At 41.9% G+C, this 25,997-nt stretch overlaps 1 protein-coding gene across 2 annotated transcripts in view; it reads right to left on the bottom strand.

The window, feature by feature from the left end:
- Window positions 1-223: 223 nt before the first annotated feature.
- Window positions 224-25,997, bottom strand: part of Ccdc77 (coiled-coil domain containing 77) — a 36,013-nt gene continuing 10,239 nt past the window's right edge. For both annotated transcript variants that reach the window (XM_028880405.2, XM_037204188.1), the window contains 8 exons: window positions 22,834-22,930; window positions 19,836-19,908; window positions 18,081-18,172; window positions 11,742-11,890; window positions 7,283-7,502; window positions 2,389-2,514; window positions 2,145-2,297; window positions 224-492 (listed from right to left, as the gene is read on the bottom strand). In XM_028880405.2, coding sequence (XP_028736238.1) covers window positions 346-492; window positions 2,145-2,297; window positions 2,389-2,514; window positions 7,283-7,502; window positions 11,742-11,890; window positions 18,081-18,172; window positions 19,836-19,908; window positions 22,834-22,930 — 1,057 coding nt within the window. In that variant the 3' untranslated portion in view covers window positions 224-345. The remainder of the gene's footprint in view (window positions 493-2,144; window positions 2,298-2,388; window positions 2,515-7,282; window positions 7,503-11,741; window positions 11,891-18,080; window positions 18,173-19,835; window positions 19,909-22,833; window positions 22,931-25,997) is intronic.

Below are 25,997 nucleotides of genomic sequence, written 5' to 3'. Positions count from 1 at the left end.
TATCACTGTTTCGTTTTGTTTTTTTATTTCCCTTTCTAGTTTTGATGTTTGTTGCTGGTTTTTTGGAGACAGGGTCTCACTAAGTAGCCTTGGATGGCCTAGAACTTACTATGTAGTCCAGGCTGGCCTTGAATCACAGAGCTCTACCTGCCTCTACCTTGAAGTTGTGGCAATCCTCCTGTCTCTACCTCCCAAGAGCTGGGATTACAGATGTGAGCCATCATGCCCTTAACACCATCTTTATAAAAAGAAATACCACTACTCGGGCTAACTCTACGTCCACTGCCTGGGAACAGGTGACCGTGCCTCAGGTCCCAGGAAGCTGACCTCCCCAGAAAGTAGACATCAACACAGCCTGAGCTCGTTCTCCAGACCGAACACTTTAGACTTGAGCTCCTTCAGCTCTCCCTGTATCTTGTGAGCTCTTCTATTGCTGTCACGAACTTCACACAGAATGGCAAGGTCCTGGTTTCCCTGGGCACTTGCTGTTGCCTACAGAGTTGAGCAAAGAGAGAAAAAAGAAAGAATTATGGCATCAGCTAAGGGAGAGAAATCAAGTCACAAAGAACAGACTATGCTGGCTGGCTCCTTCTTTACATATGATAAATGCAATCCTAAATTCCTCAGTGACTAATTTTAAAATGAAAATGTTTAATTAGTCAAAGGGCTTCAGAGAAGAAGGCAGACCATCAAGAGTTCAGATCATCCTTGGCTACCTATGCAGTTTGAGGACAGCCTGGGCGACATGACACCATTTCAAAAACAAAAACAAAAACAAAATAAAAGGGCAGTGAAGCTTGGGATAGAGATTCATAAACAACTAACCACAGGCAGAAAGACCGGAACAGCATCGTGACATCACTCTGGCTAGTAAAGGCACTTGCCACCAAGCCTGGGGATCTGAGTTGGACCTCAGGAGCCACATGGTGGAAGGAGTGAACTGACTTCCACAAGTTGTCCTCTGACCTCCACACATGTACCATGGCATACATACCACACACACAAATAAATAAACGTTAATAATAATAAAAAAAATGACCAATAAATATCATTATTGGTAATTTTGCCAAAAATGATAGAAAGCATTTCTTTCTTCTTTTTTTTTCTATCAACTTTGTTCAGAACAATAGCAACTAGTTAGGATTTAACAGTGATTACTAAATCTCCACCAAAGCTCTCAAGATACTGATGCTAAGGGCTGGAGAGATGGCTCAGAGGTTAAGAGCACTGACTGCTCTTCAAAGGTCCTGAGTTCATCCATGCACACATGGTGCTCACAACCATCTGTAATGAGATCTGGTGTCCTCTTCTGTGTACATAATAAATAAATAAATTAAAAAAAAAAAAGATACTGATGCTAAAACGTATCTGGGAAAGTACATCATTACTCAATTATTTTCCCCACTTTAAAAACAGACAGTATTTTTTGAAAGAATAGTGTATATGTGCACACCCGTGCACACCCATGCACACAAGAGTGAAGGTCAGTGAATGACACTGGGTGTCCTCAATTGTTCTCCACCTTTGCTGTCTTGTTTCTGAGACACGGTGTCACTATGCAGTCCTGGCTGCCCTGGAATTTGCTATGAGGATCATATACTGGTCTCGAATAAAGTGTGGACCTGAGAGATAGTCTCTCAGTGAACCTGGAGGTCACTGCTTTGGCTACACTGGCTGGCCAGCACATCCTGGGTTCCTTGTCCTCATCTCTCAGCACCGGGTTACAGATGTGTGTCTGGGCTTGGATTTCACGGGGCTGCCAGGGATCTGAACCCAGGTCCTAATGCTTGCACAGGCAGCAACTGTACTCACTGGGCCATCTGCTCAGCTCCCCTCCCCCAAACAGACCTAATTCCTTTCATCTGGTTGAACTGGGAAGAGTGGTAATTTGTAAGTTGTCTGTTTTTCCAACAGAGTGTTCCTGCTGAACTGATGTTCAGAGGATTCAAGGATTTCAAGGATACTCATCTGTTGGTGTCCAAGTAAGGCCACGGCACATCCTTCCGGGTTTCTGTAGTGCCACTGATTTGTTATTTTCACACACACACTCATCTGAAATCCACACCACATCCTTGGCCATCTTCTGAGGAACCCTCCTGGCCACCCCCGTCGCCCTCTTCTAACTCTATAAGGAGCAAAAGTACCTTATAGAGCATTTGCTCCAGGTCTTTCAGCCTCTGTCGAAGAACCTTAATGTCCGTCTTGAAGCCTTCGACTTCCAGGATACGTCGCTGCTCCAGGGCCTCGTAGCGCTTTGTCATTATCTGTAAGCGCTTCCCCATCTTGTTGGAGCGATCCTAAAAACGGGTGATGAGGAGTTTATGAAGAGGAGAGAATCATTCCCCAGAGCCGCCTGCATGTCGTCACAAGTGTGAGAGCACCACATACCTTGAAGATCTCTCTCCTCACCCCCTCTTCCTCCCGGATTCGAGCAAGTTCCTCTTCTAGGGAAATGCACTGTTCTTGGTACATGTTGGACAGCTTTTTCTCTTGTATTAGCTTATCCTTTAGAGACTGTAGGCCAAAGGATAAAAAGGTTTAATGTTCAGCCCCATCTATAATCAGGTATTTCTTTTAATTTATTTATCTTTATGTGTATTGGTGTTTATGTATGTCTGTGTGTGGGTGTTGGATTCTGGAGTTACAGACAGCTGTCAACTGCCATGTGGTTGCTGGGAATTGAACCCAGGTCCTCTGTTAGAGCAGTCAGTGCTCTTAACTGCTAAGCCATCTCTCCAGTCCCATCAGGTAATTCAAAATAACACTGTGGTAAAGAAGGGAGGAAAAGACTTCCAGAGCAAACATGAGGAACAGATTTGAGGAGACACTCAGGGCCCTGCCATGTCTGTACTTGCCTTTCTGGACTTTCTCTCAAGTGTACATAAGTAGATATTTTTAAGATAAAACAACCCCGATGACCTAGTTAGGGTTTCTATTGCTGTTATGAAACACCATGAACAAATGGGGGAGAGATGGTTTATTTGCTTACACTTCCACACCATAGTCTACCACTGAAGGAAGTCAGGGCAGGAACTCAAGCAGGGAAGGAACCTGGAGGCAGGAGTTGATGCAGATGCCATGGAGGGGTGCTGCTTGCTCCTCATGGATTGCTCATCCTACTTTCTTATAGAATTCAGGACTACTAGCTCAAGGTGGCCCCACCCACAATGGGATGGGCTTTCCCCTATCAATCACAATTAAATACCCTACAACCTTGCTGCCTACAGCCCAATTTTTTTTTGTTGTTTTGTTTTTCGAGACAGGGTTTCTCTGCTGTGGATGACTGATTGATAAATAAAACACTGATTGGCCAGTAGCCAGGCAGGAAGTATAGGCAGGACTAGCAGAGAGGAAAATTGAGAGAACAGGAAAGCAGAGAGGAGGAGATGCCAGCCTGCCATCCAGAGAGCATCATGTAAAGGCCGCAGGTAACGCCACAGAACACGTGGCAACATATAGATTAACAGAAACAGGCTGAGTATAAGAGTAAGAGCTAGACAATGGTAGGCCTGAGTTAATGGCCAAGCAGTTTAAATAATATAAGCGTCTGTGTATTTATTTTATAAGTAGGCCATGGGGTTGCTTGGGCTTGGCGAGACCCAGAGATAAAAACTCTAGCAACATTTCTCCGTATAGTTTTGGTGCCTGTCCTGAAACTCACTCCGTAGACCAGGCTGGCCTCAAACTCACAGAGATCTGCCTGGCTCTCCCTCCTGAGTGCTGGGATTAAAGGCATGTGCCACCACCGCCCAGCTACACAGCCCAATTTTTATGGAGATATTTTCTCATTAAGGCTCCCTCTGTTCCCCTCCTCCCATCTGATAACTCTAGCTACAAATGGCGCCCAATGTGTTGGCAAGAGTTTCTACCTAAAACCTGAGAAAAGATTCTAAAATGGAGCTAAAAACCAGCTTTCTAATTGTCTCTTTCAAATGAGCGGCAGTTGCCGGTTTGAGCTTCTGGTGTGTTCGCTCGACCTGCCATATGGCGGGAATGAGGCCTCTGGAAGTGGCACATTAAGCTGTGTGGTGGATTTAGCCTTTGCTAGTACAAAACAAAAAAGGTTTCTGGGCTACACACTGCTTGGATAAAAGCATAGACCCACAATAACTCCCAGTAAACTACCACCGCCATGTTGGGAAGCTGAGGTGGGCAGAGCCAGCAGCCATAGCACCGTTTCAGCTTACAAATGCTGTAGTTTAAAGCAATAGATTCACAATAAGACAGATTCAGATGGAACAAGACTTTAAATGCTTTACAATGTGTGTAAAAATGTATGTAGACTTGGGAGAGAAAAAGGAATATATATAGTTATATAAAGAAATAGATAGTCTTAAAAATAAAGTCTTTAAAGAGACAGTAAAATTAATATAAAAAATAAGCCATGCAAAGATTAATATTACACAGAGAATCTGGATTGTGTTGTCTTTGGGATTTTTAACTGCAGAAAAACATTTGATCATAAAAGATGTTGAGTTAAACCAATATGTATATAATAAAGATTCCTTGACTTCAAAATTTGCATATAAGGATGTGTTACTTTGGAAAGGAGGCTCTGCTTTTGTTTTCACAGAAAGCAAGAGGCTATGGATTTTTTCCAGATTAAGATACATTAGGTTTGACCAGCCAAGACTCCCTGAAAGGTCTCCGAGGACACCATGGCCCAGATGATCCAACGTCCAGATCAGATTCAAGGCAACTGGCTCAGACAATACAGCCTCATGGACTATTCCATAATCCTAAAATTCTCTTTGTATCCCATAAGATACAGCGCCCCTATCCAGCAGGAAGTAGTAAGAGAAGCTACGCCCAAATTCCCAATTTATATGTAATTTTACTTTGTTAAGGTTAAAACCTTCCTTTCTGAAAAAAAAAGGGGGGGTGCTGTGGGATATTCTGTATGTCCTGTGGGAGCCCATTCTTGGGTTCCTTGTGGCTTTACCCAACAGGTCTGCATAGAGGATGATTAGGACCATAAGCCTGAGTGCTGGTGTCTGAGATGGTCTGCACTTGGCTGTGCTGTGGGATGGTCTGTATAGCAAATGTGTTGCTCTGATTGGTCAATAAATAAAACCTGATTGGCCGTGGCTAGGCAGGAAGTATAGGCAGGACTAACAGAGAGGAGAAATAAAATAACAGGAAGGCAGAAGGACTGACTGCCAGCCGCCACCCTGACAAGCAGCATGAAAAGATGCCAGTAAGCCACGAGCCACGTGACAAGGTATAGATTTATGGAAATGGATTAATTTGGGCTATAAGAATAGTTAGCAAGAAGCCTGCCACGGCCATACAGTTTGTAAGCACTATAAGTCTCTGTGTTTACTTGGTTGGGTCTGAGTGGCTGTGGGACTGGCGGGTGACAAAGATTTGTCCTGACTGTGGGCAAGGCAGGAAAACTCTAGCTACAACCGCCTGGCTACATAGCCCAATTTTTATGGAGACATTTTCTCAATTAAGGCTCCCTCTGTTCCCCTCCTCCCATCTGATAACTCCAGCTTGTGTCAAGTTGACATAAAACTAGCCAGCACACCAGATGTGGTGTTCATGCCCTGTAATCCTAGCACTCTGGAGGTAGAGACAGGAGGACCACATCCTCAGCTACGTAGTCAATTAAAGGCCAACTCTGGGCACATGAGACCCAGTCTCAAAAAATACAAGTATTTTTGGCTGAGAAGAACCACAGAATGGAGCTCAGAATTTGTTTTAAGTAAGACATCTTATGTCTTAACTCTTTGAAAAGAAGCATTAACAACATGTATCACACATGCTCCATGGAGGAGCCAAAAATCAGTCCTTAAACCTTAAACTGGGGGCCATCGAGACAGCTTAGTGACTAAGGCATTTGCCACACTGCCTGGGCCCCACATGGTGGAAGGAAAGAACTGACTCCTGCAAGTTCTCTGCCCTCTACATTCACATCATGGTATGTTCATGTGTCACAAGAGTGACAGATACATATAAACATAACACGTAAATAAATGCAATTTTTAAAATTAGAAACAAAAAAAAAAAACCCAAATCAGATCCATATACACAAGCAACACCTGTAATCTACTACTCTGGAGGCAGATGGAGAATTATTGGAGCCCAGGAGATCAAGCTCTGCCCAGGAAACAGCAATGAACCACCCACTTCAAAATAATAAGCTGGTGTGGTAGCACATACCCAGAATCCCAGCACTCAGGAGGCAGAGGCAAGATCAGAAGTTAAGGCCATCTTCAGCTACAGTGAGTTGGAGGCTAGCCTGGCTACCTGAAACCCTGTTTCAAGAGGCCAAAAGAAGATAAGAGATAACCTTCACATCAGACTATGTTACTTCCTTATACAATCCTTCCAAGACATAATCACTAGAACTATGTTTATATTCCTTACAGTGACCTGCACAGCCATCTAGGACTATTTCTGCCAGCCCTCCAGGGCTCGTATGTCAGTTTGTTTTTCTTTCTCTTGTGGTACTAAGGATTAAACCTAGGACCTTGTGTACACTAGATGTCTACCAGTGAGCTACACTGCCAGCCCTCCCTTCTCCTTGTTTATTTCACAACCATGAGAACATCCCTTTCCTCAAACATATTCCAGGAAGCTAAACATTGCCAGGGATGCCCTCCCTCTAATCTACATTGCAGGTCTCAGCAAAAGCACCAGACTTAAGAGGGTGTCCCCAGGTCCCCTTCTAGTGGGGTTCCAACAAGTAATACAATTGTTACATAATTCTTATTAATATAAAATTACTTGATAAACTATGATTTTTCCTTGTTCACTAAAATATAAACACAATGAGAAAATACTCTGTCTAACTTACTAAAACAGTGCTGTCCCCAGAGTCTGGACCATTTGTGGAATTAGGAAATGAAGTGTAATACTTTTGTTTTGAGACAGGGTCTCACTCCATAGTCTGGTCTTAAATCCTGTCTAGCTTAGTATTTCAAATCCTCAAATACCATCATGATCAGTTACTTTTTGTTATCTATTTCATGACGTTATTGCTACTTAGCTTCAGGAACTGAATGGATCTTATATAACAATTTATATTACTGAAATTCTCCAAGTCTCTGACAGGGTCTCATGTAGCTCAGGCTGGCCTCAAACCCACTATTCAGCCAACAATGACCTTGAATTTGTGATCCTCCCATCTCTAATCTCCCAAATGCTGGATTAGAGGCATGAGCCATCACATCTGGCTTTATGCAGAGCTGGGGATCAAACCCAGGGTCTCTGTAAGCTGTGCAAGCATTCCACCAACTGAGAGGTTTTCAACTCTTCCAGAAAATAATGGCATTACCTTAATATATTCATTCTGAGTATGATGAGTCTCATGTAAAACTGGAATAACTTTCCCAAGTTTATCTTCTTTCTTCTTACAGTGCACTCTGTACTGCTTAATCTTCGACATCAAGAGATCTTTTTCAAGCATCCATACCTTCTCTTTATTTTGGTTTTCAAATCTTAGCTGTAGAAAGTCTTTGGTGCTTTCATAGAGCAGGTCTTGGGTATGATGGAGACTATGAAACAAACAAACAAACAAAAAACCCACAATTGTGAACATGAAGATGCTCACACTGCTTAGCTGAAATACAAGGCTATTCCAAAAGAGAAATACAGCTTCTTTAAAAACTGTACAATGTGAGCTCCCAAACAGTAGCAGTTTTAGGGCTGGAGAGGTGGCTCAGTGGTTAAGAGCACTGGCTGATCTTCCAGAGGTTCAATTCCCAGCAACCACATGGTGGCTCACAACCATCTATAATAAGATCTGGCTCCCTCTACTGGCCTACAGCATAAATGCAGGCAGAACACTGTATACATAATAAATAAATCTTTAAAAAAAATAGTAGCAGTTTTAAAAAGACACAGCATATTTTTCCTGAGCAAAAGATAGCTGAATTTTTTTCCTTACCACCAGAATAAGGACAGTACCAACTACTGGAAATACAAAAGCACTGACTAGTCCTGATGACTGTTCTTGATACTTGAAATTTAAAAAACAAATGATCTTTGGGGCTGGAGAGATGGCTCAGTGATTAGGAGCACTGATTGCTCTTCTGGAGGTCCTGAGTTCAATTCCCAGTGACCACATAGTGACTCACAACCATCGTAGTGAGATCTTGTGCCCTCTTCTGGCCTGCAAGGGTACATGCAGGCAGAATACTGTATACATAATAAATAAATAATTTAAAAAATGATGTTTGTATCTCTAAAAAAGAATATCCTCAGAATATCCTCAGAAGCTGGCAACTTTATTGGGTTAACACCAACATCTAGAAAAGTATTTACTATAGTAAATGATGCAACTGCCTGCAAGAGCATTAAATACCATAAAGCAATCACTATAACTCCTGACTGATCAAACAGTAGCTCTTTCCTGAGTAGCATGGCACATATGCAACTTTTTTAAAAAATTTATTTATTTTTATTTTATGTGCATTGGCATTTTGCCTGCATGTAGGTCTGAGTGAGGGTGTCAGATTTTTGAGTTACAGACAGTTGTTAGCTGCCATGTGGGTGCTGGGAATTGAACCCGAGTCCTCTGGAAGAGCAATTGGTGCTCTTAACCACTGAGCCATCTCTCCAGCCCTGACACATATGCAACTTTTATGTTCACAATTACAAACTGTTTGAAAGTATGCAGATTAGGGGCTGGAAAGATGCCTCAGTGGTTAAGAGCACTGGACGCTCTTCCAGAGGTCCTGAGTTCAATTCCCAGCAACCACATGGTGACTCACAACCACCTATAATGAGATCTGGTGTCCTCTTGTGGCATGCAGGCATACATGCAGGCAGAACACTGTATACACAATAAATAAACAAATCAAAACAAACAAACAAAAAAAACCCTAGATTACGGAGTAGGAGGGGACAACAGAAAGTAAAGGGGGTGAATATGATCAAACGTATTATGTACATGAATGAAAATGCCAGAATGAAATCCATTATTATATATAATTTGTATAATTAATATATGCTAAAAAAACATTTAAAATATCACAGCTGGGCTGATGTGCTCACATACTAGAACACTTGCCTAGATTGTATGTAGTCCTAGGTTCAAAACCAAGCACTGTAAACATACATAAAATAACAGCAAAAAAAATAAGTGACACCCAAGGACAGTCATTAATGGCCTAGGGTTTCAGGCCACTCAATAGCCTTAGGATGATGCACCTAAGGAAAGGAACTGAGCAGACCTGTACAATATGCAGGATGGCTTTTTACCTGCTGGAAAACTATATAAAGTCACCATTATTTGGGTGGAGATGGCTCAGTGGCTGAGAGAACACACTGCTCTTCTGGACTCCATGGGCAACTGCACTCATACATACACAGATTCATCCATACACAAATAATTAATAACTAAAATGAATCTTTTTGTTTACTTTTTTTTTGTTTTTTTGTTTTTTTGTTTTTTTGTTTTTCGAGACAGGGTTTCTCTGTGTAGCTTTGCGCCTTTTTCCTGGAACTCACTTGGTAGCCAGGCTGGCCTCGAACTCACAAGATCGCCTGCTCTGCCTCCGAGTGCTGGGATTAAAGGCGTGCGCCACCACCGCCCGGCCTTTTTGTTTACTTTTAAATCACATATTGTGAGCTGGAGTATAGCTTTGTAGTGTAGTGCTTGTCTTGCATGCATGAAGCCCCAAGTTTAATACCCAATACCAATATCACCCTCCACCCCAAAATAGCCAGGACTGGTGTTGTGCGACTTTAATCCCAGAATTTGGGAGGTAGACAGGCAGATCTCTATGAGTTCAAGGCCATCCAAAGCTAAATAGTGAAACCCTATCTTAAAAAAAAAAAAAAAAAAGCCAAAAATGAATAAAATTAGGGCTGAGAATGTAATTCAGTTGGCCCAGCATATACAAGGTCCTGGGTTCAATCCTCAGCATCAAATAAATGGGTACAGGGAATACTCCTGTAAGCTTAGCACTTGGAAAGCAGAGAGAGGGATTAAGTTGTTCAAGGTAAACCCTTGGTCATATAGGGCTTTTGAGACCAGCCTGGCTAGAGACCTTGTCTCAAAAAAATAAATAAATTTGGGGCTGGAGAGATGGGTCAATGGTTAAAGATATCTGCTGCTCTTCTAGAGGACCCAGGTTCAATTCTCAGCACCCATATAGCAGTTCACAACCATCTGTAATTCCAGTTCATAGAATCTGACATCCTTTTCCTGCTTCCTCAGGCACCAGGCCTGCATGTGGTGTACAGACAGACATGCAGGCAAAACACCCATACATGGAGCTGGAGAGATGGTTAAGAGCACTGAATGCTCTTCCAGAGGTCCTGAGTTCAATTCCCAGCAACCACATGGTGGCTCACAACCATCGCTAGTGGAATCTAATGCCCTCTTCTGGCATAAAGTCATACATGCAGATAGAGCACTCACATACATAAAATAAATAAATCTTTATTTTAAAAAAGCACCCATACACACAAATAAATAAATATTAAAAAAAAAAAAAAAAAGCTCAGTTGGTAAAGTGCTTGCTGTATAATCAGGACGACCGGAACGTCTCCCCAGAGTCCACATGAAAAAGCCAGACATGGTGGCACACACTTAAACTCCAGTGCAGGGGAGGTGAAGACAGCAAGTCCCTGAGGCTAATCCCTGTGTTCCAGGCCAGTGAGAGACCTTGTCTCAAGAAACAAGAAAGAGCACCCAAGGCTGACCTCTGGCCTCCACACAACACACACACATACACACACACACACACACACACACACACCTACACACTTACACACACATATAGATTAAACATGAGGCCAGCGTGCTGATGGATACCTTTAACTCCAATACTTGGGAAGATAGAGGCAGAAGGATCTCTCTCTGTGTTTTCAAGGCCAACCTCCACTAAATAGAGTATCAGGCCAGCCAGGGCTACACAGTGAGATCCTGTTTCAAAAATAAAAACAAAATTAAAACCAATTAAGCCTGTTTAATGGGGAAAGGAGATGGTTAGGTGCGACTTAGCAAGGATCATCAAGTATTCAACATGCCTATCTTGTGGCTACTATAGGTCTTAGGGTAGGTCAGAGACTAAAGAGAAAAACCCTAGGGACAAAGATGTAAGTACAATATATGGTGGGAGGGCCATCATGAAGGCACACTAGCTGGGCAATAGTGGCACAGGCCTTTAATCCCAGCACTCGGGAGGCAGAGGCAGGTGGACCACTGTGAGTACGAGGCCAGACTGGTCTACAGAGTGAGATCCAGGACAGCCAGGGCTGTTAAACAGAGAAACTCGGTCTCGAAAAAAACAAGGAAAGAAAGGCACACTAATCATTATAATCATTATGGGAATGTGGATTTGGTCTAAGTCTTCAGTTCAGGGGTTACTGTGCCTAGTGACATGCTTGCTAAAACAATTGTTCCTCAAATTAGTAGTATGACTGAAGCACAAACTGAACTGAAGCAACATGGGAGGGGCTGAGGTCAGAGGTGCCAGGAAGTGAACTGGGTCCTTCTCAGGAGCAGCGAATGCTCGCAACTGCTGAGCCATCTCTCCATCCCCATAACCACTAATCTTTTTTTTAATAATTTATTTCTCTTTTATGTGCATTGGTGGTTTGCCTGCACATATATCTGTGTGGCGGTGCCAGATCCCCTGGAACTGGAGTCACAGATGGTGGGAGCCACCTGATGTGCATGCTGGGAACTGAATCCAGATGTGCTCTTAACAGTAAGCGGAGCCATCTCCTAAGCCATTCAGAAAACAGGATACCTGTTAGGACCGTAATTCTTGAGTCCTCACCTTTTAGTCAGCTCTTTGACTTTGTCTTGATTTCTCTGGTGCTGAACTTGTATCTCCTCAATTCGAATCCGTCTGTCCTCCATGAGTCCTTCAACTTGTTCTCTGGCAAGCTTTGTCTGCTCTTCCAGCTGTGCGTGAAGGGCTTCTACCTACACTGGCCAAGAGGAGTGAGTTAGCCAGCCATTCCTGCTCCTGTGACTTCAGATGTCCGAAGGTGAGCCCTTCTTAGGAACAAAGGAAAACGGGGTGGGGTGGGGGCAAAACCTAAAACAGCAGCAAAACAGACAGATCTCAGCTCTGATTCTGTGTGTGTGTGTGTGTGTGTGTGTGTGTGTGTCTGTGCTGTGTTCATACATGTGTGTGTACATGTGAGTGAGTGAAGTGTCGCCTTCAATCATTCCCCACCTCCTTCTATCTTAAAGCATGGTTTCTCACCGAATCTCAAGCTAACCAATTGCCTAAGCTGAATGGCCAGTGAGCTCCAGGGACCTGCCTGTCCCCATTCCCCCAGTGCGATTACAGACATGTCTTGTCAGGCCAGTTTTTTTTGTTTGAATATATATTTTATTTTTGTTGGTTTGTTTGTGTGTATGAAAGTTTGCCTGCACATATGTTTGTCTCATGCATGCCTGGTGCCTGCTGTGGAGGTCAGAAAGGACATCAGAGTTACAGGAGGTTATCAGCAGCCATGTGGATGCTGGGAATTGAACCTGGGTCCTCTGCAGGAGCAGCCAGTGTCCTTAACTGCTGAGCCACTGTTCCAGTCCCCAGCCCGGCTAGGCATCTGAGCTAAGGCCCTCCTGCTTTCTGACAGGCACTTTACCAACTGAGTCCTCTCCTAACTCGGAGTTCCCTTTAGTTAATGCCGTATAAACGGTGTCGGGCTATATAAGAACACCTCTTTGTCCAAACTCAGCCCCTCATCTACACCACCCAAAGGAAAAGCTGTAGTCTTCCTACCCCATTATTCTCACTGCTCACTGTCTCCTTCTGGACTTAGAGGACTGTCTTCCTTTTCAGATGCCCCAGTTAGCCGGGCAGTGGTGGCACACGCCTTTAATCCCAGCACTCAAGAGGCAGAGGCAGGCAGATCTCTGAGTTTTAAGGCCAGCCTGGTCTACAGAGTGAATTCCAGGACAGGCAGAGAACCCTGTCTCAAACAAACAAACAAAATAAAAAGGATGCCCTAGTTATACAGAAACATGGCGACTCTTCCAGTTTTGGTTTGAAAATGTAGAGCAAAATGGATGTAATGCAATTTCTTTCTTGGGGTCTGGCTGTTATGACTTTTGAGATACTGGCCAAAGGCAGAAAATTTTCAAGTCAACAGACCACTGCTCCAATAAGGACAGGAACATATTAAATAACATACAAATAACTTGTTGTGAGATAATTTGATTATACTGTGTAAAGATGTATCACTGTGATTGGTTTAATAAAAAGCTAAATGGCCAATAGCTAGGCAGTAGGATGGCAAGGACTTCTAGACAGAGAGCACTCTGGGAGGAAGAAAAGTGGAGTCACCAGTCAGATGGAGAGGAAGCAGGATGGACATTACAGAGTAAAGGTAAGTGAGCCACATAAAAGAACAAAGATTAAAAGATATGGTTTAAGTTAGAAGAGCTAGTGAGACAAGCCTAGGCTACAGGCTGAACATTTATAATTAATAGTAGTCTCCATGTCATTTTTTGTGAGCTGATGAACCAAAGAAAAATCTGTCTACACATGGCATCCAATGTGGGACCAAGCATCCACATAAGGCCTAAGAAAGCTTAAAAAAAAAAAAAAAAGTTCAGAACACACAATCAAATGCAACTTCCTAGTAACTACGGTCTCCCAGGTAGGCTCAGCTGCCTGTGGGCTGGAGCCAGCCACCAGCAACATGTGCTAAGCTGGGCTGCACTGGCAGCTGACATGGTTTATAATTTGTCTCACAGGATCAGAATGCTGCAGATGCTAAGTAAAGACAGATCCAGACACATAAAACCTCTAAAAAGGTATAGTATGTTTTAAAATGTGTATAGGTTTAAAAAAGAAAAGAAAATGGATATAGACAGTCATAGAAAAAAATAGTTTATAAATAATAATATAAAATCTTAAAAGAGAATAAAATAATATAAAAAAGATAAGCCATGTAAAGATGGAAAATACACAGAGAGTCTGGACCCTATATGATGTCTTATTGATTCTGAATTTTTTATTCTGATTGCTAATGAACAGAATAACAGCTGTTGAGAGACACTGGATTGTGAAAGGGACTGCTGAGTTAAGCAGCCTAGATACTTTAGAAACGTCTTAACTTTAAAATGGAAGTCAAAAAATGCATTACTTTGGGGAAGAGTTATGATTTTGTTTCCACAGAAAACAAATGGCTGTGGATTCATTCAAGGTTAAAGAGGATCAGGTTTGTTCAGGGAAGACCTCCTAAAACCCTGGCTACAGACATAAAGAAATAAACCTTAGGGGCTAGAGAGATGACTCAGTGGTAAAGGGTACTGACTGCTCTTCCAGATGGTCCTGAGTTCAATTCCCAGCAACCACATGGTGGCTCACAACCATCTATAACAATATCTGGTGCCCTCTTCTGGCCTGCAGGCATATATGTAGGCAGAACACTGTATACATAATAAATGAATAAATCTTTAAGAAAAAAAAGAAAGAAAGAAACCTTAAACAACAACAACAAAAACTACAAGACAGGTGATGTATATTTTACCTGCTTGAATACAAAACAAAAAATTCACCTTTCACTTGCTTGTGCACAACACACAGCCCATACTTGTGTTAATGCAAATATGTATGTTACCTTTGAAAGTTTGTATGTTCTCAGAGCAAGGGGACCAGATAGTAATGAAAACGGGTGGCCCAAGTGATTCAGCTTCTCAGATGCCTCTATTGCAGTTTCCTCGGAGTTCTGCATCCAGAACAGCTTCAAGGCCACTGGCTGAGATGGTCCAGCCTCAAAAAGACTGTCCAGTCAGAACTCCAGATAAGCCTTGCACTTTCCCATCACACAGAGACTGGACAATAGCTAGCTCTCCCAGAACTTGATCATTATCCCAATTTTCTCAGGGTCCCCAGAAGTTATCATTGCCCCCAGACAACAGAAAGCATTCTAGGGCACAACACCCACATTCCAAGAGGTGGGATGGATGGTTTTTAGTCGTTTGGTGGGTTATGGATGTTTGTCATCATTTAGGAAGGTTGGTTACAAATTGTTACTAGTCATGGTCAGGGAAAAAGCTAAACAAAGGAGATTAGATTCAGGGATCTCTTTCTAAAGGGAAAAAGGGAGATATAATATAGAATTGATGAGATAAAAGGGTGGGTTGTTGAGTCTACTTTGGTATGGATCTTTGTATATTGATAAAAATTTAAGGTTGTTTTTGTTATACTGTCTATATGTTTCTACTCTTGTTTAAGATATTTTTGTATATTGATACAAATTTAAGGTTACTTTTGTTATACTTTATATATGTTTCTAGTCTTATTTAAGATATTATACCTATGCAGCTCATTTAAAAATGTAATGTAAAGTTTTAGTCCTTGAAAGCTATTTAAGATAAAAAAGTAATACAGGTTAATAGTCAACTATAACTATCAAAAGTATAGTCGTGTTAGGTATGTTTTCAAGGTCATACAGATATATATTTTAGAGAGATAGGTGATCTTTAAACACTTCAAAGACCTACAGAATATGACATTTTAAATGTTTTAATAATGTATGGCTTTTCAGACACATCTGCTCCTGGCAGCACCAATTTACTTCAAAAAAAGGATGGTGACGCATCAAAGAACCTCCACATGGAGTTTGCTTTCTTTGTGGCAAAGTTAGCCATTTGGGCAAGAAACGGCCTTTGCCTTGACTGCTGACAGTACTTGCTGTCCAAACTGGACAAGCAGGACACACAAAGTGATTCCGAACTTTGCCAAGACAGGGTAGGACAATCCTTCAAAAATTTCCTGCTTTACAGAAAAGTCTGTCAGATAGTCTAGGCCTGTAATGTCTCTGTCATTTCATAGTTTTGGAAGCTGCTTGGTCTGCACTTTCTGTTCACTCAGGTAATATTATATCCTCCTGGGGTCTTTGATAGAGTTGAAGACTAGATAGTTATAGTTGTCCTTAGTTATGATAGAAGGTAAATTAGGTACAAAACTTGGACTCAACATATAGTATTAATAATGGAGTATTTTCTCTGAATTTGCCAAATGCAAATAGACTGGGTCATTTTAAATGTTTAATTCTTACCTGATAAATGTTCTTATTGTATGTAGTTTTACTATGTTAGAGTTAAAATTCTTTCCTTTTCATTCAGACAAAAAGGGGAAATGCTGCAAGATATTTGATTATACTGTTTAAAGATATGTCACTGTGATTGGTTTAATAAAAAAGCAAAATGGCCAGTAGCTAGGCAGGAGGTATAGCAGGGACTTCTGAATGGAGAGAGTTCTTGGATGAAGAAAGGTGGAGTCACCAGCCCGATGGAGAGGAAGCAGGATGGACATTACAGAGTAAAGGTAACTGAGCCACGTGAAAGTACATAGATTAAAAGATAGTTTAATTTAAGCTAGAGGAGCTAGTGGGACAAGCCTACACTATAGGCCGAGCTTTTATAATTAATAATAAGTCTCTGTGTCATTTTTTGTGAAAGAAAAATCTGTCTATACCCAGTAGTAAGTTAATGATGTATTATTTTCCTAGATTTTAGAACATATGCACTAAATAAAAGAATATTAGAACATATGCACTAAATGAATGAATATAACCCCAAATGTTGATTTGTCATACAGACAAACTTTCCTATGCTACTCTCTATATAGTCCTCAGGGCAATCACAAAGTAAATTCTAGCCAAGCATGGTGGTAGACATCTTGAATCTCACATTCAGGAGGCAGAGATAGGAGGATCTCTGTGAGTTTTGGGTCAGCCTGGTCAACACAGTATGTTCCAGACCAGCCAGGGCTACATGATGAGATCTTGTTGCAAAACAAGAACAAAACAAAATGGGAATTCATACTTTAGGATTGTTTGGTTAGCTTAGGATGTAAACTAAAGGTTACCAGAAGCATTCTAGAATGTTCAAATAGATAACAGTGATTTTAAAGTATAAGTGCTATGAGGCCATTCTCTCCTGAGAAACCCACATCTACTCTAGGGCATGCATTACTATTCTCCCCTTGCCTCCTTCCAAATATGCACCATATACAACATCCATATGATCACACACACACACACACACACACCACACACAGAGACACACACACATCACCACCACCACCAACAACAACAATAAAAAAAAAAAAAAAAACCCTCTGTATAGTTCCAGATCTGTACAGTATTAGGCTGTCAGAGGCAGTGTAATGGGCTACTGAACTATAGTTATGCCATCTTGTGAAAGTATTCCTAAGAATACTTTAAGTGCTAAAACTATCTTGGGTAAAGTAGTCTCTGGTCACTCAGATCAACCATAAATTCACCATAAATTCCTAGTGTAAACTGGTCTCTGGACCAGCCATAAATTCTACACAATGTGTCCCTAACATAAAGGTTATGAGAACTGCCTGACCACTGAACTGCTATATCTCCACTTCTGTAAACAACAGCTGCTTGCTGCAGATGTCCACACTGACTTTCTGTATACGTCACAATTGCAGTTTTTGCCTGTAAAAACTCCAACAAATCGGAAGCAGTGACTAAAGTCTCCATATGACTTATTCATGTATCTCAGGAGTTTTTCTCTTCAGGTATGCCATACAACAGAATCCCTCACTCGGACATCATCTCTCTTAGAGGGATGGGGAGATATAGAGATAGGGTTTTGCTAAGTTGCCCTAGTTGGCCTGGGGTTCCCTACATAGAGCCCAGCAGGCCTCAAATGTATGACAATCCTCTTGCCTCAGCCTCCTAAGTACTGGGATTACAGGAATATGCCACTATCTAGGGCTTTCTCTCTGAAATTAATGTTCACATTTAAATCTATATTTTAAAACTATCTCTAAACTAGGTGTGGTGATGTATGTCTTTAATCCCAGAGGCAGGTGGATCTCTAAATCTGAGGCCAGCCTGGTCTACATAGTGAGCTCCAGGACAGCCAGAGCTATGTAGACAGACCTTGTCTCAAAACAAAACAAAACAACAACAATAAAAAAAACTATCTCTAACTTTACTTGAAAAAAAAGTGCTCAAACATTAAGAATAATCTCAAATTTCTTGGCCCCGGGATGCCCGAACGCAACACAAGTGCAAAGAGACAGTTCTCATATGATAGCAAAGGTGCATTATACACAGCTAAAGGTGTGCAGAGAAACCACTTTGGTCTGTCCAGACCAATGTATCACCTGCAGGATGAGTGTCTGTACTTCCCTCTGGTAACGCTCAGTTATGTCTTCCTTTTCTTTTATTGTTACTCTTTTTTTGTTTACTTTAGGACCTAAAATAGAAAACAAAAGGTCATAAACTCTGCTCAGCTCTTCTTCCTGCTCCTCAAGCATTAGCACTAACCCTGTAGAAGGAAGGAAAAGGACACACTGGAGACCTACAGCGCTGAAGTCCCAGGCGGAATCTCTTACGGGAATTCTGCAGCATTTCACCTGGTAATCATATTCATCTTCTGGCAGAATGTTCCTCTGGAGTTGTGAATATTTTCTCAGTAAAAGCCCAATTTAAACACTTTGGTTAGACACACCACACAATTGTCAAAAGAAAGGGTAACAAATAACAAAAATTGAATGAGTTCACTAGAGCCTGGGAAGGCACAGCGGAGGACGGTGGGGGAGGATGGCTGATGGGCAGGGGTGCAGCCAGACAGCTGGAGTAACTTCTAACGTTCTCTGACACAACAGTGTAACTACAACTGTGTGTGTGAAAATGGCGAGAAGCAGACAGAGCTACACAGTACTTACCAATAAGTACTGATCACTAACACAATGCATATATACATTACAGTGCCACACTGAACTCTATAAATATGTGTAACTGTCCAGTTAATTAGTAAGAATGTATTGTGTTTGTTTTGTTTTGTTTTTTGTTTTTTGAGACAGGGTTTCTCTGTATAGTCCTGGCTGTCCTGGAACTCGCTTCGTAGACTAGGCTGGCCTCGAACTCACAGAGATCTGCCTGCTTCAGCCTCCCAAGTGCTGAGATTAAAGGCGTGCGCCACCACCACCCAGCAAGAATATATTTTTTATTTTATTTTATTTTAATTAATTAATTAATTTATTCATTCATTCATTCATTCATTTATTTATTGGTTTTTTTTTTTTGGTTTTTTCGAGACAGGGTTTCTCTGTGTAGCTTTGCGCCTTTCCTGGAGCTCACTTGGTAGCCCAGGCTGGCCTCGAACTCACAGAGATCCGCCTGGCTCTGCCTCCCGAGTGCTGGGATTAAAGGCGTGCGCCACCACCGCCCAGCTATTTATTGGTTTTTTGAGACAGGGTTTCTCTGTGTAGCTCTGCGCCTTTCCTGGAGCTCACTTGGTAGCCCAAGCTGGCCTCGAACTCACAGAGACCCACCTGCCTCTGCCTCCCGAGTGCTGGGATTAAAGGCCTGCGCCACCACTGCCCAGCCAAGAATGTATTTTTTAAAAAGCAAAAGAAAGTTGTTCTAAGGAGCTGGGGAGACGGCTAAGTCAGTAAAGTGCCTGTTGTGTAAACAAGGGGACCCGAGTTAAGATCCTCAGCACCCAGGTAAACAGCAGCCAGGTCCATACACCTGTTACCCCAACACCAGCAAGGCAGAAGCAAGAGGATCCCTAGAGCTCACTGGACAGAGTCTAGGCAAGTTAGTGAACACCAGGGTCAGTGAGAAGCTCTGTCTCAAAAAGGTGAAGACCCCTGACATAAACCTCTGGCATCCACACAAATGCACACCCATACATACATGCCTCCATATGAACACACACACACAAAACAACAAAAACTCCTTACATTAAACAATAGTTTATTCTTTGCATAGTTCTAGAGATGTATGGTATAAGACTGCCAGAGGCATCATTATGAACAACACTATCTCTGTCTAGTAGGGAAAATCTTCTAATCACTTGCATTGGGATTTTCAATTCAACATCAGTGAAAATTTCTAGAACAAGTGGTTACCTGCTTTGAAAGCGGAAGGCTCATACTGTTCACACACATGTACACCCTGGATAGTCTTTTGGAGAATGCTTACCTAAAGAAGAAAAAAGGTATAGAAGTAGTCTCAATATGTGTGAAATTGCAGTTTTTAGCCTTAGTTCTACAGATCCAATATTTATAAATTAAATTGCTTAAAACTGATATAATCATGTACTCTCATTACATTTATACGAAAGGTAACATGTACAAAATAATTTTTTGGATAAAATCCAGTGTTAATACAAACTAATTAACAATAAATAAAAACACAGAGCTACTTAATAAAGTATATTTTGAGAATTACTCTGTGAGGAAGGTGTAGTGGCACACACCTTTAAACCCAGCACTTGCGAGGCAGAGGCAGACGGATCTCTGTGTCCAAGACCAGCCTGGTCTACAAAGTGAAATCTAGGACAGCCAGAGAGGGCTGTTACACGGAGAAACCCTGTCTCAAACCTCCCCCCCAAAAAACCCAAAACAAATAAAACAAAAGTAAGGTGTTCTTTGACAAGGACATTAACAGTAAAAATATGCACATTAGATATATATGATAATGCTACAGAGAAATTCTTTAAATGTGAAAAGGCAGAGAAGCAAGATGGTGTGCATCTGTGATCCCCATATTTGGGTGGCTGAGACAGGCAGATGACAAGTTTGAGGCCAGATTGGGGTACTTCCTGAGATCCAGACTTGCTTGGGTTACATATTCAGACCTGTCTACTCCCTACTCCCCAAAAAACAGGGTTTCTCTCTGTAGCTCTGGCTGTCCTGAAATTTGCTGTATAGATCAGCTGGCCTTGAAATCAGAGATCCTCCTGCCTCTGCCTCCCGAGTGCTGGGGACTAAAGTATGTCTCACCATCTGTGTGTTCTTGATAAAGACCATTATTAATTTATAATCAGTAGAAGATTTAAGGGGTTGGGGATTTAGCTCAGTGGTAGAGTGCTTGCCTAGCAAGTGCAAGGCCCTGGGTTCGGTCCTCAGCTCAAAAAAAAAAAAAGATTTAAAAAGAAATTAAGAACTGAAATGTCTTCTTCACAAAGACTACATTGCTTTCTTCTCTAATCTCAGCAACAACATCTGTCCTTCTAAGCTTTAGTTTTCTTTTTGTTCTTCTCTGGTGTAGTGCTGGAGATAAACTAGATATGGCCTAACCCCAGGCTTAAGTTTCTTTTCTTTCTTTCTTTTTTTTTAATCAAAAGAAAAGTACATTTATTCATCAACAGTGATACAATTTGGAATTAAAGCATACAATGAAAACAAATAAACACTTCTGAGTGTTTTCAAATTCCTGGCAAGTTACTCTTTTAAGAATCAGGGACAAGACTGGGCAGCGGTGGCATACGCCTTTAATCCCAGCACTCCAGAGACAGAGGCAGGAGGATCTCTTGGAGTTTGAGGCCAGCCTGATTATAGAGTGAGTTCCAGGAAAGCCAGGGCTACACAGAGAAACCCTGTCTCAAAAAACCAAAAACCAAAAACCAAAAACCAAAAAAAAAAAAAAGAATCAGAGGAAAAAAAAATCAGTATCCACTGGAATTCTGAGTTTTCAAAATATGATCCTTCTAACAATATTCTCTTCACAATCCCTATTTTGAATAGCAAAAATTCTTGTTTAAAGAAGAAAATATAGCCGGGCGGTGGTGGTGCATGCCTTTAATCCCAGCACTCGGGAGGCAGAGGCAGGTGGATCTCTGTGAGTTCAAGGCCAGCCTGGGCTACCAAGTGAGTTCCAGGAAAAGGCGCAAAGCTACACAGAGAAACCCTGTCTTGAAAAACCAAAAAAAAAAAAAAAAAAAAAAAAAAAAAAAAAAAAAAAGAAAATATAAAGATCCTGGTCTACAGAGCAAGTTCCAGGACAGCCAGGGCTACATAGAGAAAGCTTGTTATCAAAAAAAAAAAAAGGAGAAGAAAATGTACTAAATTTAGTAGCACTGACAAAGAACTACACAGGAAGCATAATTTAAAATCCAGGTCTCCCAGTAAGGTAACAGCCCTCCTGAAATGACTTGTGGGACTATTTAGGACTCATTTTGCACTGAAAATGTATTATACCTAGAAAGAGCACTCAGAAATTTCTTTTAAATTTTTTTTTTTTTTTTTTTTTTTTTTTTGGTTTTTCGAGACAGGGTTTCTCTGTGTAGCTTTGCACCTTTCCTGGAGCTCACTTGGTAGCCCAAGCTGGCCTCGAACTCACAGAGACCCACCCACCTGCCTCTGCTTCCCGAGTGCTGGGATTAAAGGCGTGCGCCACCACTGCCCGGCTCTTTTAAATTTTTAATTTACTTATTTTATGGTGTATGGACGTTCTACCTTCGCGTACATGTCTAAGAAGGTGTGTGATGTCCTGGAATTGGAGTTACAGATGGTTGTGAGCTGCCATGTGGGTGCTAGGAACCAAACCCAGGTCCACCAGAAAACAAAATGTGTTCTTAACCACTGAGCCATCTCTTCAGCCCCTCATAGGTTTCTTTTTGTTTTTTTCCAAAACAGGGTTTCTCTGTGTAGCCCTAGCTGTCATGGAATTTATTCTGTAGGCCAGTGCTGGGATTAAAGAGATGTGCCAACACCGACCAGCTTGTTTCATTTTTTAAAGATTTATTTATTTATTATGTACACAGTGTTCTGCCTGCATGTATGCCTGCACACCAGAAGAGGGCACCAGATCTCATCATATATGGTTGTGAGCCACCATGTGGTTACTGGGAATTGAACTCAGGAAGAGCAGCCAGTGCGCTTAACCTCTAAGCCATCTCTACAGCCACCACCACCCTGTCCCCAAGCATGGTTTCTGAATAGTGAAAAAAAAAAATCTTCAAAAGGTTTTTTGCAGAGAGAAGCTGTAAACTTCCAGTAGATACTGGTTGCTAACTACTATCCACGCAGCATCTCTAACAAGTAGAGACGCTCTGACTACAGACCTTCACCCGTGTCTTGTAAAAGTCACACTCATCATACCATAGCAGCAAAGATTACTTACTTTGTGGGGAGGCTCCTTATAAAAATAGGTCACTTCACCGGTGTCTGTTCCCACAAGAGCTAACAGATTCTGAATCTTTTTCTTGTCTTCCAGTTCCCTGCAATTCTCATAAAAAGTAGACATTATATACTCCAGGTAAGTAACCATTTCTATTTAAAAGATTTCCCTTCTGGCTGGGTGGTGGTGACACACTCCTTTAATCCCAGCACTCAGGAGCAGAAGCAGGTGGATCTCTGTGAGTTCAAGGCCAGCATGGTCTACAAAAGTGAGGACAGCTAGGGCTACACAGAAAAACCTTGTCTTAAAAAAATCAAAAAAGAAAAAAAAGAAGAGCCAGGCGGTGGTGGCACTTGGAAGCAGAGGCAGGTGGATCTCTATGAGTACCAGGGGAGCCTGGTCTACAGAGTCCAGGATAGGCTCCAAAGCTACAAAAAAAAAAAAAAAAAATCCTGTCTCAAACAAACACACACACACACACACACACACACACACACACACACACACACACAAGATTTCCCTTCTGGACAATTGTGCACACACCTTTAATGTTAGCACTCAGGAGGCAGGAAGATCTATGAGTTCAATGCCAGCCTGGTCTACATAGTAAGTTCCAAACCAGCCAGGGCTACATAGTAGTCTAAAAACAAAAAAAAAAAAACAAAACCAACAATGATAACAACAAAAGACAGGATTCAAAAGATTTCCTTTCTGATTTTTTTTTTTTTTTTTTTTTTTTTTGAGATAGTCTCACATATCCCAGGTTGGACTTGAGCTTGTCATATAGCCAAACATAATTCTGATCCTTCACCTTGCTGTCTGCCTTCACCCTGCTGTGTGCCTATGCCACACCCAGTTTATGCAGTGCTAGGAACTGAACCAGAGCTTTGTGCATGCTGTGTGTGGTGGTTTTTAAAAAAAAAAATGGTCCCCAAAGGGAGTGGCACTATTAGGTGTGGCCTTATTGGAGGAAATGTGTCACTCTGGGGTCTCTTTTGCTCAAGCTTCCCTCAATGTGACACTCAGTTCACTTCCTCTTGTCTGCAAGATGTAGAATTCTCCAGCACCATGTCTGCCTGCACGCTGTCATATTCCCAGGCACCATGCTCCCCATCATGACAATAATGGAACGAACCTCTGAAACTGTAAGCCAGCCCTAATTAAATATTTTCCCTTATAAGAGTTGCTGTGGTTATAGTGTCTCTTTACAGCAATAGAAACCCTAAGACAAGTTGGTACCAGGGACTGGGGTATTTTGCTGTGGTAGGCCTGACCATTTTTGTTTGTTTGTTTGAATTTTATTATTTTTATTCCATGTACATTAGTGTTTTGCCATGAGTGTCAGGTCCCCTGGAACTGGGATTACAGACAGCTGTGAACTGCCATGTAGGTGCTGTGACTCGAACCCAGGTCCTCTGGAAGAGCAGTCAGTACTCTTAATCGCTGTGCCCCCTCTCCAGCACCCTGACCATGTTTTTGTTTGGAGGAATTTGGACTTTGGCACTTTGGGTTAGGAAAGCACTGCTTAATGGGCCATAAGAGAAGCATGGAAGACAATGGTTCTGACAATGACTTGAACTGTCCAGGGCTGGCTCAAGAGGTTTCAGAGCAGGAGAATTTCAGTATGGTGCCTAGAAGTCAGTCTTGTGATATTTTGGTCAAGAAAGTGGCTGCTTTTTGCCCTTGACTAAGGGTCTGCCTGAGGCTAAAGTGAAGAGTTTTGGATTAATTCTATTGGCAGAGGAAATCTCAAAACAGCCTAGGACTGACTCTGTCATATGGCTATTAGTGTTAACTCTGATGAAGATTTATAATGAAAAGGAGCAAGCTGAGCAAATAAAAATATAAAATGTAAGTGAGCCACCCCAACTAAATGTTTTTCTTTATAAGAGTTGCCATGGTCATTGTGTCTCTCTACAGCAATAGAGACCTCAACTAAGACACTATGAAAGCACTCTACAACTCAGCTATATCCCCAGCTTCTGAGGTTTTAAAAATGACTATAACTACAAGTTAAAAAAGAAAAAGATCAATCTATACCTCAGCTCCAGCTATTAAAACATTAGGTATTTTTGCCAGGCAGTGGTGGCAAAAAACTTTAATCCCAGCACTTGGGAGGCAGAGGCAGGCGGATCTCTGTGAGTTCAAGGCTAGCCTGGTCTACAGAATGAGTTCCAGGACAGGCACCAAAGCTACACAGAGAAACCCTGTCTCAAAATAAATAAATAAATAAATAAATAAATAAATAAATAAATAAATAAAAAAACATTAGGTATTTCAATTCAGGAATCCAGAAGGAGCCTGGGAATACTTTCTTGGCTGTTTCTAGAAGGGAACTCCAGTGCGTCTTCCTCTTCAGCAATAAGGAACAGAGCCTGCTCATGGCTCACAGTTCACTCTCCCTTCAGAACTGCTCAAACAGAAAGGAACTTGCCTCCTTGCTTATGCCTCCCATTCCTCAGGGACAGTCTGCATTTAGTGCCTTCTCGGTGGGGCTCAGGGGAATAAGAGTCCGTTCTCTTTGCCTCAATTCACATGGCTCTGAAAAGTCATTCAGCTTCAGAGTCCCTATGGTACTGGCTGGGACCTGCTGTAACCAAATCACAGTAGAAGTTCTCCATCTGCCCAACCAGACTCCCCTTATTTCCTCAGAGGCAGCCTTCCTTAGCGTGCTCCCCCAAACATTCTGGAAGATCTTCACTGCGCACTTTGTTTCCAAGGCATCCAACCCAACACAGCCAGTGTCAGGCAGAGTCCAAGGAAGCAAACTACAAAGGGACTTTTCAAAGCTAATGACAGTGATGATCATGCTGTTCCTCAGAGCAAGACAGGTGAGGAGTAGTGGGGATAGCTTAAAACTTAGACTAATCAGGAAGGAAACGAGGCTGGGGACTGTACCACCGCCCTCCTCCAAAACAAAAACAAAAACATGAACAAGAATCCAGTCTCTGGCCAGCACGATGACTCAGTGAGTTAACATGCTCACTGCACGAACTTGTCGCCTGAGTTCATCCCCTGAAACCTATGGTAGAGGGAAAGAGTTGACTCCCAAAAGTTGTCTTCTGACTTCCACACATACACATACACATACACCGTTCACACACGCGCCTGTTGCGTGCTTTCTCTCACATACACTTCACAATGATAAGCAAACAAACAAACAAACA

Source organism: Peromyscus leucopus, chromosome 3 (assembly GCF_004664715.2).
Source record: "Peromyscus leucopus breed LL Stock chromosome 3, UCI_PerLeu_2.1, whole genome shotgun sequence".
Classification (NCBI taxonomy): Eukaryota; Metazoa; Chordata; class Mammalia; order Rodentia; family Cricetidae; genus Peromyscus; species Peromyscus leucopus.
The sequence above is the reverse complement of the archived record's forward strand: the minus strand, read 5'-3'. Positions and strand labels throughout refer to the sequence as shown.